At 41.5% G+C, this 21,881-nt stretch overlaps 1 protein-coding gene across 1 annotated transcript in view; it reads right to left on the reverse strand.

Annotated features, from left to right (window-relative positions):
* Positions 1–21,881, reverse strand: part of KIF26A (kinesin family member 26A) — a gene marked incomplete at its 3' end in the record, with an annotated part of 98,297 nt that overhangs the window by 59,651 nt on the left and 16,765 nt on the right. Inside the window, exon 3 of the mRNA XM_084270375.1 lies at positions 3,659–4,159. Within this exon, the coding sequence (XP_084126501.1) occupies positions 3,659–4,159 (501 nt within the window). The remainder of the gene's footprint in view (positions 1–3,658; positions 4,160–21,881) is intronic.

The following is a 21,881-nucleotide window of genomic DNA, read 5'->3' on the forward strand; positions in this document are numbered from 1 at the left end:
CGTCTTTTTTCATTTGAGTAGTAACCTTATATTCATTTGGCAGGTCTAGAATGAAAAACATCAATATAAAACTATTTATTAATTAAAGCTGTCAGTTGTCCACCACAAATCAGCTGTGTTACCCAGAGTTATACCAGCTCCCTCCCCTCGCTGTCTGGTCAGACTACTTATCACTGCTACTGGTGATTATTTTTTGCAATTTTTCACAACGGGTCACTTGGGTAAAGCAGCTGATTACATCTTCACCTCTTGCACCTCAGTTGCAATCCTAGCTTTCCCCTCCCTGGACCTTCCTCTGGATCCTTAATTACTGTTCCTCTTGAGGGCTCCTGAAGCCCACGGTTATTATTTTGGTTTGAACAGCACCCACACTATGCTTCAAAGACACATTCCCATTCAAAAAATTTATAATCAATATAATGGATTTTCACACTTGAACTCCAAACATACATTAAAAATTTACAACATCCTGCACTTCTGACCCCCAACATTCAGCCCAGAAGTGCTTTTGCAATGTTCAGTGACATTACAAGGCAATACATGGGAGTTTGGGGGAGGGAGATGAGAAGAGCAGAGATCAAGCCATCTTTTTCTCTCCACAGACAAGTCCAGTACTGCCACTATTAAAACTAGCCATAAATTTCAAAAAAAAAAACCAAAATCCTGAAGAAATATTTGTAGGTATGAGATGTCTGGAGTCTTGGCTGCCATACGCTGGGGTTGTTTTCACACCGCACTGGGCACACAGCACCCCACGTTGGCCACCTGAATAAGCTGTTGCTCCACGTCACCCACGCAGGCTCTGTGGCAGCATCTTCAGTGGACAAGGCAAGCCAAGACAGACACCCCAGAGATCAGGAGGACAATGCACCTCTTAGAGGTGCCCGATGCTTTCCTGCAGCTATAAAGAAAGCCTTGGTAACTAGCTTAGAATAATCACCTGTCTTTTTGTCATGTAAAAATGGTTGAAACTACCCTAGCCCTTATCTGTGTCTGACTTCCCATTTAGAAAAATAACCATGTTCACTTTGAATGGAGCACCAAGTTCAATCACAGAAAAGTAAAGTGCTTGGATAACAGTTTCCTACCAGGGAGTTCAGCATTTGTTTCAAGAACAACCCTTTGGGAAGAAATAAAGGCAAAAGAGATTCAAAATGAAACAAGGGTATTTACAGAGCGGTCAAAGTAAGTCGCATCACTACTTGAGAGAGTAAACTCCCATGGGAAGAGAGACCATCTTTAACTTCTGCATTTGTGTGGTATCTTGCCTAGATGGAGGTTGCAGACTCCAAGATGCAGTTACACCACACATAAATTCAATGCCATCCTTTCTACTGCATTTCTTCTACTTCCAAAATTCCTACCACCAGACCAGCTTCTTCACACAGGAAGATGGGAAAGGTTTTTAAGGACAGACATCTCAAAAAAGTATGTATGCCTACAGCTCTCTCCTGGGTTAACTTTAAATCTAAACCCTGCCTCAAGCTTCAGGAAAGAACAGGAAAAAAAAAAAAAAATCAAGAGAACTTTTCTAATGGGAAAGGAAGTTCAGACTTGACATTCAGAAGATGTGGGGGAATCCCAGTCTTTGTAAAATTTAAAGATGACGTGAGATGAGCATTCAACAAGAATGTCCTGCAGCGGATGCTGTCCTGAGCAAGGGCTAGACTATCCAGTTCCTGAAATCCCTCCAATCCTATTTCCTCTGACACCTGTGATTCCTCTGGGGAATAGCGTAAGGGAAGCACTTTCTGCCTCTCCCACCTAAATAGTTCATCAGACACAAGGCTCTTAGTAATACAAAAGGCAGAAGGGGAAATTCAGACACAGAAAGCACAATCTGGGCAGAGATGCAGAAGAGTAATTTATGCTTAAGTTAATTAAAAAAAAAAAAAAGAGAGAGAGAACAATTGAAGCCTAGCTTGTCTCCAAAAACTGCTTCTAAATCTAAATTACCCTTGCAGGTGACTGGATCACATCCAAGCAGTCTTCAGCACTCACAGTCTAAGTGTTTGTACATTCATTAAAGGTCACTGTTTTCCAGGCTACTGAGCTTCTCTGCACATTTCTAGATCACACGTAAGCTCTGGTGCCTTATACACATTTTGCCTTTGCAGGGGTTAAATGAGGCAACTCAGTTTTACCTTACAATAATGCAGTGGTTAGGGAAAACCACATCTATCAGTCAGCATGGTTAAGCAGGAAGAAATCTGGAGCTAGCTATTAGTGAATTATTTAAGACAAGAACAAGGGCAGACAAGGAACGAGCAGAGAAATGGAAATACTTAAGCTTCCAGAGTGTGCAGGTTTCTTAACCCCACAGCCTTCCCGTATTTCTCTACATTTCTGTGATGTACACAAATTTAAAAGGTAATTACAAGGCAACATCATACCCCTTACATTGACCAAATCGATCCCTAATACATACAGCAGCATTTTAGAGAAAAGCACTCCTAGCAGCAGTTCCTCATAAACTATGAATAGCTAAATGGGCCATTTTTTTCCTTTTTCTCAATGTAAAGTCATCAGAGTGACCTGGCATCAGTGAAGATTCACTGGATTTAAACGGGGACCCTGCAGAGGTGAGATACATGTCCATTCACATGAGAGAAGTATGGGAGGAAGGAATAATGTCTCCAAGCCTTTTCTGGAAAGAAGCGTCACAGTCACCCTTTGGAAGTAACACTACACAGGAGCAGTCTTCTACATTTATATCTGATGATCTTGGAGCTCAAGCAGCTGAAGCTACCAAGCAATACTAGGCAGTGTTTATATATAAGAGTGCATAAGGCATCATGTTTAATTTAAAGCTGCCTAGCACCAACATACCTGGTCCTGCAAGTTCTGCTACAATGCTTTTAAGTGAAAACCATGACTTCTGTTTGCACACATGTCATCACTCACACTCCCCTGTTCGCTACCACAGGGAAAGGGTTTAGGAATAAATCTTAGTCAAAATCAGTCACTATATCCTCCTACTTAGCACGAAATCTGTAATGACCCTGCTTTTAAAGGTAACATGCACCTCTATAATGCTTTTTCATTTCCCCCAAGAGTTCTTAAAATACACATGGAATACAGGAAATCAACATCAATGCTTAAAATCCAAGTGCAATGACATTTACAGGCATGTGGCTCTGAAGCAACCTTCTGAACACGCTCCTTTACAGCAAACTGGTTTGCAGCACATGTAACCTGAAGATTAATGCTCTCCATCAGAGTCTATCAACATCTGCTGAACTGAACACAGCCTTAGAAGTTCAGCGCTAGACTTTAGGGTCAAGTTCATCTTTGATATAATCCCATGAAGCCCCCAGAGTTTCATGCGTGACAATCTTGGCCTTTTATGTTTTTCTAAAGGGGTTGCCAGCTATGTGACAGCCAAATAACATCACCTGCATTCGTGAAGCAATATAGGTGCAAAAACATCTGAGGAAAGGATCTCACCATCTGAGATGAGAAAGGAAATTCCCTGTGACATCTGACAGAACATCATTCAAAGCTCTTTTTCAGCTCTTGAAACATGGTTTAGAATACCATTAGCTGATCACCTTTAAGATAAATATGTATACATCTCAAATTTTATCTTTATGTCTATATATACACACACACACACATGCATAAACACAACTCAAGCATCTGAGTTATCGGTACTTACTAGACAAGCCTGAGGCAGGAAGCTGTTCACTCTGGAGATACTCCACATGCCCTCAAGGTACTGCTGAGCTTGGATGGTGACGGAGCTCAGAGCGCCGCTGAGACCGCTTGGGGCCACTGTGACTTGAACGCTGGAGTTTGGAAAACTGCCTGCACCTTGAGACCATCCAAGTCCCTTTTTCCTCTCTGCCCCAGAAAAGAGATTTGGTGACCTTCCAGGCTGCCTGCCCACCTGCCCAGCAATGAGCGGCAGGTCTCTCTGGGAGGAGACCGTGACCATCCTGGGTACCATGCTGGTCACTGCACTGGCACTGGGTGGGAGGTCGGGCATCTCTGGGTAGCTGGTTTGATTGAGGGTGTGCATCATCTGAATGGCTTCCTGCTTCAGCTGATTCAAGTGAGTGGCACAAGTTTCGCATCTGCTCTCTCCTTCATTCCTGTTTTTCTGTAAATAGTCAGGCACTTGAAGCTTGTCAAAAATTAAAGCTGATAATCGTGGGTCCTAAAGAAGGGGAGAGGAGGGGGGAGGGCAGGGAAAAAAAAAAGCCATACTGAGTTAAAACAACACAGAAAGAGAAAAAGTCAAGAGTTCTGTGTGATTTGCTCTCCACCCACGTAAGTACTTTAAATCTATTCTGGTAACTCTCAGCCTTTCCCCCCTCCCTCCAAATACAAGACTTGCAGGTCAGAGCAGATTAATAAACTGTAAGTGAATTCATTTATATTAGACCCAGCATGGAAATTATCATCAGAATTAAGCAGCGGAGCTGTGGTGTAGTTGATAACTACTCATTCTTATAATTAACTTTCCTTTGGAGACATCTAAAGTGCCTGTGTTTCCCGTGTTTCCCATGCTCAGGAACAACATTAGTGGAGATGCTGAACCTACAAATACCACGATGTGTTTCAAAGGCATACCACCACCTTAAACCCAGGGAAATTGGATGTTCAAGTATTTCAAAAAATTAGTGCATGACCTGGTAAATGTTTTGTTGTCCTCTCCCTCGGAAACGATTAATCAAGTGGCATAAAAACAGTTTACATGGTGCTGCCCACAGCTGGCTCCTCTGCTAGCAGGGACCGTTATTTCTGATCTTCACAACACAGATGGTCGCAATATTCCCTTACGCTACAGTTGCTTTGATGAGGAATAGATTTGAGCCTACAGCCATGTGTGAAGGTGTGACAATGTGCACACCAAGAAGTTGATTTAAAAACAACACCTATTTTGTTTCCACAGAGCAATTTTCCCCACCTCCCCCCTTGCTAGTTAATTTTAAGGCTGCCTAGATATTTTAAAACCCAGCTCTGTGCTTCCAGCTCAGAGAAAGAGTTACCTATCTCCCAAAACACACAAATGCCTTCCTGTCCCAAGCCTGCTACCGTAAAGATTAGTCACGACATTAAACCCAGGCCTGTTGTAAATCTGCTATCAAGACTAATGCTGTGCAGTAAAACCGACCCAACTTCACACACTTGCATCGAGCTCTCTGAACAATTAAGGTTTTAATGAAATCACAGCACAGCCAAAAGTTTATTTGTGTAATTATTTTAAGTGAAAATATTTAATTTGCTTGTTAATAATGAGTTTGCACAAAGCTAGTAAGTCAGCCATCCAGCATGTGCCAGGGGTATCCCCAGCTCAGTGCTCGCTTTTAAAAAGGCATTGCTTTATGCCAAGCTGCAATTGCTCTCTAGGAAATGAATGTCCTATTAGAAAACTTACTAATTCTGGTTTTAATTACAACACACATCAATAAAACTCTTTAAAGAAGTCTTGGCACTGGTACTTTGGTTTTGCTCATTACTCTCTTTCAACTGTGCTATTTCCCTTTGCTCTGAATTCAGAAGGTCCTAAAACACTGCCTAACTGCAGCAGCACAGAATTTATCACAATTTCAGCTGCTGGATGACTGCTGCAATAGTTTTTAATCTATCTCACAAGACACAGTATGGTGTTGATAGAAACCATTGTGAGCATATCTAGCACCACATCATTCCACAGCCAAAAGCCATTAACAAAAGTTGCTTTTTCCACAGGAATCTGAATTATTGTTTATTTACTGACTTGGGAAATAAAAAGTTAAAAGAGAAAGGAAAAAGGTACTTCTCAAGTTAAGGAACTCAGCTTCTCATGACTGAACAATAAGCTTCATTCACATTAGCTGACTGAACAATAAATTGCATTCACATTAGTGAACCAGTTTACAAAATGAAGTGAAAGGCGCTGTTTCAATTTTGCCTCTTTTTATTGAGGTCTAGATCCTGGTAAAAATGCCTTTGAAGTTGCACCATTTGCTTACCCTCCTGAGCAAGAAATTTTCCCTCCAAGCCTCCCTGAAGACAGTAATACTAAATTAACAGATATTAGGGAAAAAACAAATATGTTTTAGACACTTTTTTTTCCTAACCCTTCAGCAAAAAGCGCTATGGGTTAGACTTTAAAAAAATATAAAGACACAAGCACCATTAAGCCTCAAGCAAAACAAAGGCCACGTAGTCTATCTCCCAAGAAAAACAAACAGCATGGTGCTCTGCAGAAACCTTTCCAAGGGAGAGCCCTCTGAGCAAATTCTTGCAGAAGCTGACACACAGCATCTATTCAAACAGCCCCAGAAAGCAGCACCTTCCAGCGCTGGGTGCCCCGTCCACGGCCAGGCACATCCCTGAGCTCGCTGCTTTGATCCAAGTTGGGCACACAAGGAAGCACCTGCGGGTCCTGACTGCGTGAGCCTCATCTGGCAATGCTTAAAATTGCTATCAAATGTCAAAAGTTCCAAATAAGCAATTAAAGCAAATTACTAGGTGAAACAGGCTTCTCATTTAAAAAGAAACTACTGCTTTTGATGTAAAGAAAATTAATGACCCCAATTCTAGCTCCATAAACACAGTTTACAGTGTAAGGCAGATCAGAGTCAGGCCTGTCTCACAGTTATAAGGAAATGGAGTGGATGCCATATTAAAGGGGGAAACAAACCAAAACCAAATTTTTTTTTCAAATTGTTCAGAAAACTGGACAGAGCAAACCATATAAGCACGTGACATGCCAAATTTAATCCCTCTTATTTTTCTTATAGTTTAGCCATCTCATTTCCAGTGCTTGTGTTTCGTCAAGTATTTATAAGAAGCCTGTTAACCCACTCATCCAGCCTCTGTGATCCCCAGTTTGCATCCACAGCCATCCTTCCCCAGCACCTCACCAAGGGCCCAGCTGTATGGTTAGATTACTTTTATTTTTCCACTCTGTGTGACAAAAGCACCTGGCTAATGGTTGGGCGTGAAGGGCGGAGGAAACACAAGTTACTGTTAAAAACATTAACCATAACATAAAAGTTAAGCCAGACCCATTAAAGAGGTTTTACTACCTGGTGACAATGCCCAGTCCCGGTGAGTCCCCAGCTTCAGCAGCTCGCACCCTAACAAGTCTGGGGTGGAAGTTGCACTCTCATGTTTTACAGAGGGAAGAAATAAAACTTGAGCAGCCAAACGTGTCGGACACACACGTGGGAGGGGGGAAGCAGTTAAAGCCATCCTTGTTATGGCTCTGCTGGCAGAGAGGAAAACCAGACAAAGACAGTGTGCGAGTTGCTGGGGGGATTGGCACAAAAATTAATCCACATACACAACACACAAACCTCTATTCCAAACAGCACTCCAAAAGCGATTTAGTCTGCTGTGCTACAAAGAAGATGACTCCTTTATTCCTGCACAACCCAAATAAACTATGCTGTCTTTGTCACACCTACTTTCCAAATGCTGTTCTTGCCATCTGAACAAGCAGGATAAGCAAAATACTGTGGTGCTGTAAAATTCACAGCTTCCCCTCCAACTACAGAAAGCAAAAGCCTAATTCAGCTTCAGCTTGTTAACTTCTGTGTACGAATTTTAGATATTCGGACATCACAGACTGAGAAGGATAAATTAAATGGTCCCACTAGGGACAACTGCACTGGTGAGCCCAGCAGCCCCCAGCGAGGTCAAGGCATGAGATAATTATATCTATTTAGAAGAACAAGAATTTTGTGAAACACCACTGGTTTTCAGCAAGTGGTTCTCACAGACACAAGCAAGCTGCTGCTGGGAGATTAAAGACACACATGCAAATCACCCACACAAGGAAGAGCTCACAGACACTGTCTGCAAGTCCTTCCAAGCTCATCTGGGCAGGATGGCACACTTGGAGACCTGGGATGGCACTCCCATTGGAACACATGGTAAAACAACCCATTTAGTCCAACACCAGCTGCATTTCGCCTGGAGTTTGCCTTCAGGCTTTCTCTCTGAAACCAGGAGTAGGGAAAACGAGCTCAAATCCAGCAGCACATTAACAGAAAAACTCATTTTAATCCGTGCTTCCCTCTCTGATGTAAGCCTCAACTGCTGCATTGCCTCCCCGTGAAATCCAGTGAGGACCAAGCAGGGTTTCAGCTATGTAGATAACATCTATGAGCTGCATGTGGGGCACACAAAAAAACCCCCACACCTTGCAACTGTAAAATACTGTGGCCTGAGACCACCGAAGCTGCAGACATACTCAAAGCAACCGGGATGCAGCCAACAGCTCTGAAAAGCCCCTCTACAGCTGGGGCACAAAAATCACAGCCAAGTTTTCAAAAGCGTGCGACACTGAGTGACCCTGCTGGAGCTCTTTGGAAAACCTGAAACAGTCTGTCAGTGACACTGCACTTCAAAAATTAGATTATTCTGAAATTTTAGCTTAATCTGTAATTTCTCAAGTACGTGAAGTTTGCAGTTAGATCACCTGTTTAGTTAACAAGGAGAAATAGAGAGCTTTTCCATTGACAAAGAGAAATAAAGACACAAGCTTTAAACCTTACCTGCAGCTACTGGCTTGTAACTCCCAAACCAAGCAAGAGAAGAGGACGCAGAAAAGCATCTGGATTCTCACTTAAGAAGTCCCTGAAGTAATACCCACCCATCTGTAACCTAATCCTTTCAGTGAGGAACTATCCACAGAGTGCGAACAAACGATGACGAACAAACGATGAAAAGTCAAACTGCCAACAACTGCCGACCTCAGTAATTACCTGCAGTTCTGCCTGGCACTGGTTTCTGCTAGGCAAGTGTATCTGGAGTGGTATTCTGAATTGAATTAAATTAAATTCTTGATATAAAGACAATTAAAAAGCAAGAGGAATCACGGAATGTCACGCTGAAATATATACTTAAATACAGATCTAGGTAAACAACATTTTTAACGGATGCTTTGGGAGAAAGGAATGTACTTTCCCAGTGCAAAAGAATCAATGTTAATGATTTTTTTTTCTTAATTGTCTTTCCAGATTTCTGGAGCGCTGCTTACAAAATAGTTTTAATCTTACATGACATTGTGAAGACTCCACTAATACCTTCTAGTGACAAATACTTTGAAGGCTGATGCTTCCTTTCAACTCTACAGCAGTCATTGTCAGAAAAGAAGAAAAAGAGAACACTATACTCAGCAAAACCAGAGACTGTTCAATATAATCAAGGAAGAAAAAAAAAAAACAACATAAAAACAGTGCTAATGGTTACTTTTTTTTTTTTTTTAAGGAAAAGTTTCCAAGTAGCTGACTATCTCAAGGGATTGAAAATATGATCTGTAAGTCTTCAAGTAACCCATGTTGTGAATTCATTCAATTACGGACCTAATCTTATCAGAATATAAACAACCAAGGAAAAACAAACATACAAAGCTCTCACAAAAACAGAATTTGCTAGAAGTCCCATCTCCTGAGGGTTAAGGGTATCTGTGACTTGCAGTGTAACTTCACCGTCCTTGCAAACAGCCCCTGAATAAGCAGGGGAGCAATCCACATTTGCAAAGCAAGCAAAACATGCTGGCATTAGAAAACAAATAGATGCATTTTTAAGGCCAAATTCCATCCGGCCTTTCTTACTAAATGTCTCACTACTTTTAGGCAGAAGATTAATTTAAACCACTGGACTGTGGACCTCCTCCCACGCTGTCCACTAGCAGGTTTTCTTCAAATCTCCAAACCCATTATTCTGTTTCTAGCCGCAACCTCAGGTACATATCCCACTGACTCTGCCCAGCTGAGACTCAACCCAATTTCTTTTCATCTGTGGCATCCCAAAGAGTTGTTGTTTTTTTTTTTTTTTGGGGGGGGGGGATAAATATCTGAGCACATTTTCTTTCTTATGAGTATACATGCATCTTTTTTAAACAGCACCCATCTTTCTAACAAAAGTCAAGCAATGCGATAAATCTGCTAAAAAACCCAGGACCCCACACTAAAAATGACTGCAGCGTGGTTAGTTATTCTGCAGCCTCCACTGAACTCTATTTATTTCCATTTCCTGCCCACTTTAATGTACTTCAGTGGCCCGCAGTAAAGTTAAAGCAATAGGTGTCTGTCATAAAGATGAATAGTGCTATTGGAATGCATAATACAGTGGAAAGAGGAAATGAGAGCAATCTGGTTTATTTACATCTCAGGCTCCCATCAGCACCTCAACCCACCTCCCATTGGTTTCAGCCGCCTTTCCTGTTATCTTGCTGTATAGTCCCCTGCAATGATTTGGCTTTTAACCCCGCAGAACCAGAGGGTATGAGCTGATCTCCCAGATCTGCGTTCAGGAGCTGGCAGAGCAACGGAGCAAACAGCCACCAAGTGTGTTTAGTGCAAAGAAAACAAAATAAAGGTAGTGGCTGCGATTTAAAATAATTAAAGACACAAACAAAACAAAAGACCCCAAAGAGATCTGCTATCACAGTTAAATTTAGATCAACACACAGGAACCTGACTACTTCTGAAAAACAGTAATTACTGTATTGCAAAATATTACTTTTAATCTCCTTTCTTTACGACCTAATTAAACAGATATTTTACTTGCCTTTGGAAAATGTTTTTCTTAATTTCATTCAATTGTAACATTTGGTGTATTCTATAAACTACCCATCCAAACTAGTATGTAATTTTGTGCTTATTTTTAATAGTGTATGACTTAATTTAAAAATGATGACTTTTAATTTGCATGTTTATTGTTGGTTTTAAGTAATCCTTTAATTTTCCCTCTTGGGCCCGTGGCTTACTGTAACTACACAATGCAAATTCAGTACTGATTTTGTTCAGTTGGAAACACCATCTTCCAACACCCATCGTGTCCTTTTTTTCTTTCTCACTTTTATTTTTTTTTTTTTAAATCTTCATCAAAGTATTATCATTTTAACAGCAGCAAGTGTCTGGGGAAACAGTTGCCTCATCACCACACAATGCTGTGGTGTGTAGAAAGCCTCTGTTACTTTCAGGAATAGTCACTTAGACAAAGTTGCCTTTCAGAAATTCAGACAAAAACTTCTGATAGAAATGAGACACTTATTTAAAAGATAAATAGCTTTCCATCCTTAAATATTTCTTCCTTGAGATTGGGAGAGTAAGTGTTGATTAGCCCATGAGCATGGTAAATCAGATTATTGAAACTCTGCTTATTAGACTGCATGAAAAGTCACAGCTTCTCTTTCCTTTTAAAAGCAAACTTAGGGCTTACAGAGAGTGTTAAAATGACTGCTCTGGAAACCAGTGCTCTCCGATACCTTCACCACATTCAATGCTACCTACTCCACATACAATTGGAGTGCAGTCAGCCTACTCAGGTAACACCATCGCTCTGATTTTCAGCCCAGGGATAAGAAACAGAGAGCAGCACCCACTATGCAGAAAACACACTGCCTTGTCAAAATGCCTCAGAAATGTCAACTCTTAATGCCACTGTACTGGAAACAAAAGGTTTCCAAAATTACAATTATTTATGCAACAGGCTGTGCTTTCAGAATGACAAATTGCAATGGTAAGCCTTGGGAGATGGACTCCTTCGCTGATGAATTCGGGCTGGTGACCAGCAGCCCAGCCCAGAGGACCAGGAGAGGAGTAATGCCCCAGATGAGATCTTCAGCATGTTTAAGCAATCAGAACTGCATTCATCCCAGCAGAGCTGTGCCCAGTTTTATCAGACGTACTTTTAATGAGGGAGTTCAAGAACGTCTGGACAGCAGCCGCAACGACAGCAACTCTGGCTTAGAAAAACTGGATAGGAGAAAAAGTGCTTGGAGCACTCAGGACATCTGTATACAAACCCTACAACTGTTTCAATCCAACCATCTGAATCCAATTAAAAGAACGCTCGGCAGCAGAAGTTAGGGAGTGGACACATTTTCTAAATGAACATCATTAGCATAATGTAGATCTAAAATCAGCTATGAAAACCAGTGCTTGGCATTGGATCACACCCTCTTAGTGTCTCTTTCACTTGCTCATTTAATCAATTATTTATTTGGTAAATGAATACTTGAGGACTGTACAGAAATGTTTTAGCTTTCACAACCGAAGAGCTGCCCATTGTGCACTCCTTTTGCAGGCTACAGATCGCTCCATGTAGTACACAATTAGTGCACTAAGCAGTCTGTCTCCAGAAACAAAGTGATCATGCTGTCTTCATCTTAAACTGAGGCTAAGGCACTTGAATTAAGTGCTTCACCAAAAACTGACTACTTGGCTGAAAAATCTTGGGATGAACAGAAAAGGAATGAAGAAGTGCATTTCTAACTCCACGACCACAAGCAGACCACATACTGCCTGAACAGTCTGCTCCAGTTCCTTTGCTTACTAGGTGGCACGTGTGTGAGACACCACCTCCTCCTCTCCAATATCTTCATCCCCCAGCAGATCTTCAAATGGGATTGTTGGGTGGTTCTTTTAAATATCACTCTTCAGCAGAGGGGCTTCAGCAACAAAATCTGCAAATTTGTCATCAGCTACCTGTTGAAAAGTGGAGTCGTGGCATCTCCTCTATCTCTGGACTTGGATGGGAATAAGGTCCATGGCTGTCCCTTGTCTTCAATTAAGATGCTGGTGCATCCTGCATTAGGAGGAGAAGATAAGCATGCAGATCCAAAGGGACATCTGCGGGACACTGCCCAAATTATCAAATGGTCTTCCTATGGAAGCTTATTAGGGTGAGGTACCATCTCAGTCATAAAAACAGCTGATGGAGATGGAGCATTTGAGGGTCTATAGGGCAAAAAGCATTTTAGAGAACAAGAATGTTGAGGGAAGTTCAAAGGAGTATGGTTTGTTTAGTTTACAAGAGAGAACTGAGCAGAAATCACAAAAATAGGTATGATTTCCCCCAGATGCCCTCACAAATGACAGATAAACAGATATATCAAAAACTTAAACACATACCCTGAACAAAGAACCATAAGGACTAAGTACTTAAAGAGCTCCTGAAAACTTAAAATAGCCCAGTGTGTTCTATGGCTGTAATTTACTTACGGACTTCTCATGTTTCAACAGTTTCTTTAGATGAGAAATTAAGCACCTCACACCACAACATTGTGGACCATGCACTCATAGCAGTGTCATAGTAAGGTGCTATAAAGAAACACAGTGAGAACAAGATGATGATTATTATTAGTAAGTTTGTCTTCTTGCTGCTTTTGTTGATCCTGTTGGATTTCCTGATTAGTATTTAAGAATCCTTACCTACAAACCATCTTATTTCTAATAGTCCTGTCAGATCAATGAGTTGCTTTTCATGAGTGCACTTTGGCTTCCCATAAGAATACCACCTTTTGCAAGCTGTCTGCTATCCTTTGATCACAGAGTCTTGTAACACACCTTTCAATGACTGTACTGCATTGTGAACAATAAAACACGTATCCAGGCTTGAACCCTTAAAATACCTGACTGGGCACCAACAGGCATTGTACATTTTCTACGTGACCTAAATAACAAGCAAGAACCACCTCTGTCAGCCCAGCAAATCACACTTGCGTGAGCGGGACCACAGTGCTGTGATTAATACCCACCCATAATCCTTACGGTGAGGAGGTTTGCAGTGGTCCTGTGAAACCTGCAACCTCTCCCCATCCAAAGGTCTGATGTAATCAAAGAGAAACAACTCCCTTTGCCTAAGGTCTCTCTTCTACAAACATAAATCAACATGGCTGTGCCCCCAGGCAAAAATCCACTCCACCCATGTTCAGAGCATCTTGGAAGCCATGTAAATAGGGTTTATAAACTCTGCTACAACACGGGATATAAACATACTAAATGCAAGGGCAAAATGAGCTTGTATCTGCCTGTAACACACATACATGTAGACATGCCCACAGATGGCTGATTAAAATACTTCAGTAAACTCTTTCAGGCTTCACACATACACATGAGACATAGCTCCTAAGACACAGAAGCGATCAACTACCTGGCAACAACTTTCAAAACCCTTCAAGCCAGATCCTATTAAACCAGGCAACTAAGAGATGAAAGATTCTGGCTTGTCCTACCAGGCACACTTACAGAGCTCTTAAAACATTTACAGTATCTAATATGCTCCTACAGAAATTCCACAAACGCAGACAATGCCTAACATCACAGGATACATTTATGCTTCCATTCAATTCAAAGTGCTACATAAAAGGATGTTTTTATTTTAATTTGTGTTCTGGGACCTTCGAAAAGAAGCTGCCTCATCACCTGCTGGAAAAGGCCAAGCACAGAGGAGAAAAAGATTCTTTTAAGAAGAGAAATTACAGCCCCAGAGTGAGGTCTGGGCCCTGAAGAAATCCATGGCAACATTCATAATGAATGCAAAGTTGGTATTTCCCACTCTAAGTTGAAGCATCCCTGTTCCTATCTTCAAGTCGGCAATTAACTCTTTCACCAAATTGCCACTGTATTTCATAAAACACCCATGAAATCTGTTTGTCGTTGTTAGGTGATGAGTTAAATTACATTTTAGTATGCAAATTTCCCTCTTCATTAAAAACCAAGTTTTGTGGCAGTAGATGTGTCAAATTTGCAGTAAATCAATTAAAAAGCACACATGCCAAAGTTGCATTATTATTATTACAGATGACACATTTAAACCCAGAAACCTCTGTGTAATCATGCCTTTCTAACATCCTTATGAAATCTGACAGCTTGTCGAACAGCTCCCATTGTGGACAGTGCAGAAACAGTTCTACAGTTCATTAAAGGCCAGAAAAGATAACCATCTTGTCCGGCCTCCTGCACATCACAGCCCTGCTCATTTTAACAAGGAGTCAGTGACCCTAATGGACTTATTTAATGAAAATAGATGCTTTTGTATTTTTAGACACACTCACTTTTATTTGAGCCCACATGTCTTCCAAAGCCATAGTATTTCTTAAGGAATCATGTTTTTAAAGCACAAGGTATATGAATAGAAAACATACTATCAGACAGACAGGGACAGCATTTGACGTGACGTAAATCCAGAGCAGACACTCACTATTCTTTGCTTCTGTGCCAGTTTGTATCAGCCAGGCTAGAAACTTTACTCCTTAAGGTCAACTTGGTTCTTTCAAGTGGTTGATTCCGGGACTCTCAGCACCATCCTGCACACTGTCTGCTAGTAATATTTGATTTACACTTGTAGCTGTAACCTCAGAGAAACCCATTACACAGGATATGCTCAAAGACGTGCATTTAACTTCACAAGAGCGATTCACAGGGAAAAGCTGCTCAGAAGGCACAGGCTGGGATGTTATTGCTCCAGCTCCAGTCGGCAAATAGTCACTGAAATAAATTAACATCAGCATCTCGTGGATGTCCCTGCATGAGGAAGCTGGGTGAGATTTATTCAAGACCACAATCTCAGGAGTAAGGTAAGCCAAAAAATAAATAAATGAAAATGGGACCAGCTAGAATAACAAGGCAGCACAGCCAAGGCAGCAGCCACATGACAGCCAGAGGCATCTCCAGAGCGATCAGAACAACTGTCCACAGATCTTGCCAATGAGCCAGATGCTGCTGCTGGAAGAAGGCTTGTGTTGATATAAACTCGGAGATGTGAGATGCTTAACACCAAGAGCAATCAATCTTCACGATTCCCATGTGCCTGCCAAGCTTCACTATTATGCCACAAAGAGATGAAAACAAACTTCATAAAACACATGTAGATTCTACATGACATCAAACTTCCCCCACCCTCCCCTTAGTACTCAGAAACAAACCAGCAATTTGGGTGTAGCTATAAATGACCTGATGCTTTTCCTGAGTTAACAACAGAACCGGGAAAGAATATCGTTGGCTAAACAGCTCACTGTGCACACACTGCCAGAAAGCCAATGAACTTATCATACTGTATAGGAAATTCCTATCTTCCACACCAATTAGTGACCCAACAGTGATTGATTTTATAATCCCAAACTTGACTTACAAAGTGATTTCCTCTGGGGCCAACTTTCCATTACCCAACATGTGGAAAATTGCACACGGTCAGTGCACTACAAAAACCAAGGAAAAATTAGTGTTATTTAAACCACTATTCTACAGTGCCTCCACATTCTTGCTTTCCTAAGGGAGATGCACTTTTGACAGTTACTTCCTTTCCCTGCCCTAACATCCTATCTCCACCATACACCAGCTGGGCACTCAATCAAAACAGAAACAACAACAGGAACTAGCAGCTATTCGCTACAATAGGATCAAAACATTTCTAGGCACTAGTGCTCCGCCAAGTCACTGTCCTTGAAGACCCTGCTGCAATCCACTTCTTCCCTCCCATCACAGACACCATTACTGAAAGTGGCTCCACTTCAGCCTGAAGCACCACATATTAAAAATCACAGCTTTTTAATCAGGAGCCACTCGGTGCTGGGCAGTCACATATCAGCACTGCAGGAGGCAATGAAACTGGGCAGCAGAAAGGTGAGAAAATTAACTGGCCCACAACACAGGCTGATGTTTATCCTTTATTTTAATCAAGCTAACATTAGCTCCAGTCTATAAAACCAGAATTGCGCTGCACACTAACTACTAGTGTAATCACAGCGACAGCACCACAATATGATTACTGGACACTAATTATATCTTATAAAGAGTTAAAGACAATCAAGTACATGTAATAAAGATTTATGTGCAGCTTGCCACTGACCTGGAAACAGCTTCATACATTAATAAGTTGATGTGACTGCCAGGAACAAAGCAAACAGTTACATCTACATGACAAAATACATGAAACACAAGACCCAGATGTTGGGTCCTTTCATTGAGGAAGCAATTATTTAATTCCCGGGAAAAGATTCTCTCTCTCATTGTTCCATCAATAAATAATATTGCTCATAGAAGTCTCTGTGGCCTGGTCTGGGTACAAATCTGCAGCACTGCACAGGGATGTGAACTAAGGGTCTCCTTTCCCTGCATGCAGTTTCTCCTGGGCAGTAAGAACAGGGCCATTTCAGACATTCTCACACGCTCGCATCTCCCCATTCCACACTCAGAGTGCAGACCCCACACACACTGTCTGCCAAGAGAGGCTCAGCCTCCCCTCACACCTCTCCAGGAAAGATGGTTTTCCATGAACAGGGAACACCAGGGAGCTACTCACACTCTCCATCATAGCTACTGATCTCCAGGTCAGCAGAAGGCTCCAGACACCAAGGGTCCCTTGGCCACCAACTTAACAGCTTCCTGCTCCAAGCACCGAGAACTGCTGGTCTATGGAGAGTCATTTTGCCCATAACCTTCTTAACAACTGTCCCTCCTTCCAATTGGCAACACCCATCATCGCTCACACTCAACAGCCACCACCATAAGCCACCCAAAGATCACAGAATGGTTTGGGATGAAGGGACCTTCAAGTTTCAACCTCCATGCAATGGTCAGGTACATCTCCAACTAGACCAGTTGTTCAAAGCCCCGTCCAACCTGATCTTGAATGCTTCCAGGGACAAGCATCCACAACTTCCCTGGGTAACCTGTTCCAGGGTCTCACCACCCTCACACTGAAGAACTTCTTTATATCCAATCTACCTTTAAAGATATTACCCTTGTGTCCTACACTACAAACCTTGGTAAAAAGCCTCTCTCCAGCTTTCTTCTAAGCCCCTTTTAAGTATCAAAAGGCTATAATAAGATCTCCTTGGAGCCTTCTCTCTTGCAGGCCAAACAACTCCAGCTGTCTTGGCCTTTCTTCACTGGAGAGGTGCTCCAGCTCACCAACCATTTTTCCTGACCTGTGGTCAGCCTTACCCCAAAATGCTTAGAGAGGCAATAAGGGTAAATATTTACACGCTGGTCACATTCATAGGCCCAGCTGGGTCTAGGCCCCCATGTAAAACAACTCTAAATTATTTAACAAGTTGAAAAAAAAAAAATCACAAATTACACAGTACTTGACACAAAAAACAATTCAGCAGCTTTGCTAACTGCACTATGAATATCGTAACTGGAAAAGTACATCCCTCTGCAAAGTTACTCTCAGACTGTCACTAGATTAAATAGCCAGACTCAGCCTTAAAATACCATATGTAAGGTACGCTCCTGAACAAGACACAACAGATAGAAACACTTAATAAACAGATCCATTAACTAGGAAACATCCCTGCAGCAATTAAAACTTTGCAAAGTACTACAATGTACACCTGGTTATTGCTCTGACATCTGCTTAGGTTTTCTATGTGTTTGTAAGTTGGACCAAAGAGAAAAATAATTGAGTTTATGGACATATCATGACAAAAATGACAACAAGGTACTGTTAACTGTTCATGAAAAATGGCATAAAAACTCAAATAAAGCACGTGTACTGTTTGAAATGCCTAAAATTGACCATGTTTTACAATGAGCCATGTACAGCCAAATGGTGTTTCTCCTATTGCTAAAGACTAATTTTATTCTGAACTAAGGATCCCATCATAAAATGAGAGGAAATTCACAGTCTGAACAATCAAAGTTGTGCTGAGCACATTTCTAGGCATATGGCAATTTTATAATGGTCATTGGGGATGAAGAGCTAAAATTCTGTTGCAGACTAAATTTAAGACATTTCACATAAAATTGCAAATCTCAGGAAACAAATAAACTGCTCAGTGGGCAACCTTATAACATTACAGCCAGTACTCAGCATATGTAAATCTGGCTACCTCAAAATATGAATGCTATTTTCAGTACAAGGATCCAATTACTTTTATATAAGGTCCAAATAAGTAAAAAAAGTCTGAAGGCATCATTTAAAAAAAAAAAAAACCACCACACAACACAAATATAATGAGATCTGCCTTAACTTTATATGGTCTGAGTGACCTCAGCATAATGTAGCTACAATGTGATCCAATGTTCTCAAGTAAATGCCCAAATTGCTATTGTAAGTCTGTCATTTAAATAGTTCCTTCCTTAAACGTTTAAAATGTAGAAAGCCAAATATGTTTTCCCACCACTAAGCATTGTGTAAGGCTCCTTTCTCTCCCAGCAAGCTGGCTGAAGATGGATGAGCTTACAAACTGATATCATTTTTAATTACGCGTTTCTCTCTCATTACTAATTTCCTAAACATGTCTCTAATCTTGGAGTGAAATCTCTGAGCGCAGTAGGTGTATCCACATACATCATGCTCTAGAAAATTAATATGAGATAACGATCAGGCCTGCCATCACAACATAACCTGAAACAAGCAAGATAGACTAGAGGTGATACATACTCATTAGACTCTGTTCTCAAGTGTTTCTGGAAAGCAGCTATTAATGGATAGTTTCCCTGCACTTTCAGCAAATAACACAGTTATTGGAGTATGGAAGATGGAGATGCTTCACACGACCTTCCCTTTGCGCTTTCCACCAGGCAGTTACAAGCTTGTGATGCCCAATGCATATTCACCCCTTCACTCCCTTACCCTGAACACTCCACCAAGTAGCACCATTTGCTTAAGGGAGCCACGATCTGCTCCTCTACAAGAGATAAGCACAAGCAGTCCAGCTCCCTCCACTTAGGTCAAGGTCTTCGGGGGGGCTGTCCTCTACAAAAGCACAGGAGGAGAGCAGAAATCATGGCAGGTAGCTACACCTACCAAACAGGTAGGAAGGCACATGCCTACGCATGATCCCACGTACCAAAAGGGGTCACGCTCCCAGCAGCTGTCTACATCAGATGCTGTTTTGGCAGGCAGGAATTAGGACTATGTATAGACCCGTCAGGTTAGGTCAACCAAGTGCCAGCCAATTATGCACATGGGATGTAATCTCACTACCTGAAAGGCACTGCACAGCTAAACACATTGCCATGTTATTTCACCATTAAACCAACAGGGCAAGACAACAACAACTAGGGGAAAAGCTAAAAAAACAAAAGGGCAACCATCACTTTGCTTACTCCCCAGCTAAACACATCACACACCAAATTCTTATGGGAATGATGCTTTCAGCACGCCAGCTGCCATCTCATTGGTTGACACTTCCCCCCAAGGAAAGGGGGAAATTCAAGGAACTGTTTAGAGTGGCTGGAATTTAAGGAGTCAAAGCAAAACAATGCAAGTTAACAAGCCCTTAAATCAGTTTATCTTCTAAGTGGTCTTACAATATGTCACAAGTATGACTCTGCCCAATTACTGAAAGGAAAGGGATCACTGCTTTTTCACAGTAAAAAAATCACTGAGAGAAAATCAGGTATATATCTGGAGTATGCACATGAGATTAATGCACATAAAAAACAGTGCATGTATAAGGAACACCAACAGCAACGCTCTGCTGGTATATATTACTAATCTGTAAATGCATATGCTAGATGGGGCAAGTATATCTAAAAATGTAATGCTAACTGAGTTCCCCTAGGTCCCTAGGGAACCCTGTAGCAAAGCACATTCTACCTGATGTCTACCCCCTTACCAAGATCACAGAATATTTTGGGTCGGAAGGAAACTTAAAAGGGCATCTGGTCCAACTACCATTTAATGACCTTGGACATCTTCAACTAGATCAGCTTGCTCAGAGCCCTATCCAACCTGTCCTTCATTATTTCCAGGGATGGGGTATCTACCAACTCTCTGGGCACTCTTCCAGTGTTTCACCATCATCATTGTAAAATTCTTCCTTACATCTAATCTATATCTACGCTCTATTAGTTTAAACCAATTAGCTCCTGTCCTATCACAACAGGCCCTGCTGAAAGGTTTTGTCCTCATGTTTCTTATAAGCCTCCATGAAGCACTGAAAAGCTGTTGAGCCTTGACTTCCTCAAGAACTTGATGAAGAAATTTAGCCTACAAGAACACTGGTTCTTCATGAAACAAATACTTCTCTCCTACTACAGTTCACTCATTCAGCAAAGGGAAGGATAAAGCTGGGTGATGCCCCCGTTTTCTCTTTCCCACAGCATCTTGAAAGGGCCAGAAAGCAGACAGGTACAAACTCAAGGTTTCACCAGAGCTTTGCTGTGCACCAACCACCCCCTTGACTGGAACCAGTGCTCATGCTGGACTTACGATGGTGCCGAGTTGCACAATGCAACCCTCCACCTCAAGTGGGAATTAACTGACCGCTGAAGTCATGGCAAAGCCTTTCAAGTGACTTTGCTGGGTTATGACTGTGCTCCTACTTCTTAATTCTCACCAGCATTTGCTGACAACTCCTTTACAACCAGAGGGACAGGTTCTTTAGGAGAAGCCATTTCGTCTGCCCCAGCTAATGCCTTAATCCACAGACTGAAGGAGGTCAGATTATCTACATGTATCAAACACAACATTATGCTTCATAAGCTATTTTTCTGCTTCAGTAAGGAGTAAGCACGTTCTCATTTCTTACTATGTTTACCCATTACCTCATCAAGCAGCATTGTTGTTAGTCTTTCTGAGGCTCTCCTAGAATAGGAACGTATAAAACAGGATTTCCTCCAGCTCTGCATACCTACTTACACCAGAGTAATTAATGACATAGGACGGGATTGAACAAAGACTTCACATCAAATGAGCATTCAAAACAGCTGGGAACAAAAATATATCTACTTGGAACACTGCATCTCTGCTTTGTCTTTAAAAAAATGCCAATGAGGCACAAATTGACTTGAAAGACCACTTTCACAGGAATCTTTTCAGGAGAAGAATGAAGGGCAAAACATTTAGGTGCAGGACACATATCCTGGTGGGCTCCAAATTAAGGTTATAGCAGATTTTGCACAGCAACCTACAAATCAAATTGTTCTTTTTACTGGAGATCAGAAGTAATATCACTTGCTGTCAAAAGGAACTCTGCAGAAAAGATCCAAGTTCTGCACAAGAATCCTCCAGAACCCTAAACCAGCTACGTGCTTTCTTCATTGTGATTACAAACAATAGCTGAAATAACCAAGGGTGGGTAACACTGCTCAGCTCAGATTTTTTTTAATGCCTCTAACCAGTATTTAAAAAAAATAAAAATTATAGATTTATATATGTAAAAATAATACAAGTGACACCGCCCCAGGATTCAT

Source organism: Gallinula chloropus (assembly GCF_964237585.1).
Source record: "Gallinula chloropus genome assembly, chromosome: 14".
NCBI lineage: Eukaryota > Metazoa > Chordata > Aves > Gruiformes > Rallidae > Gallinula > Gallinula chloropus.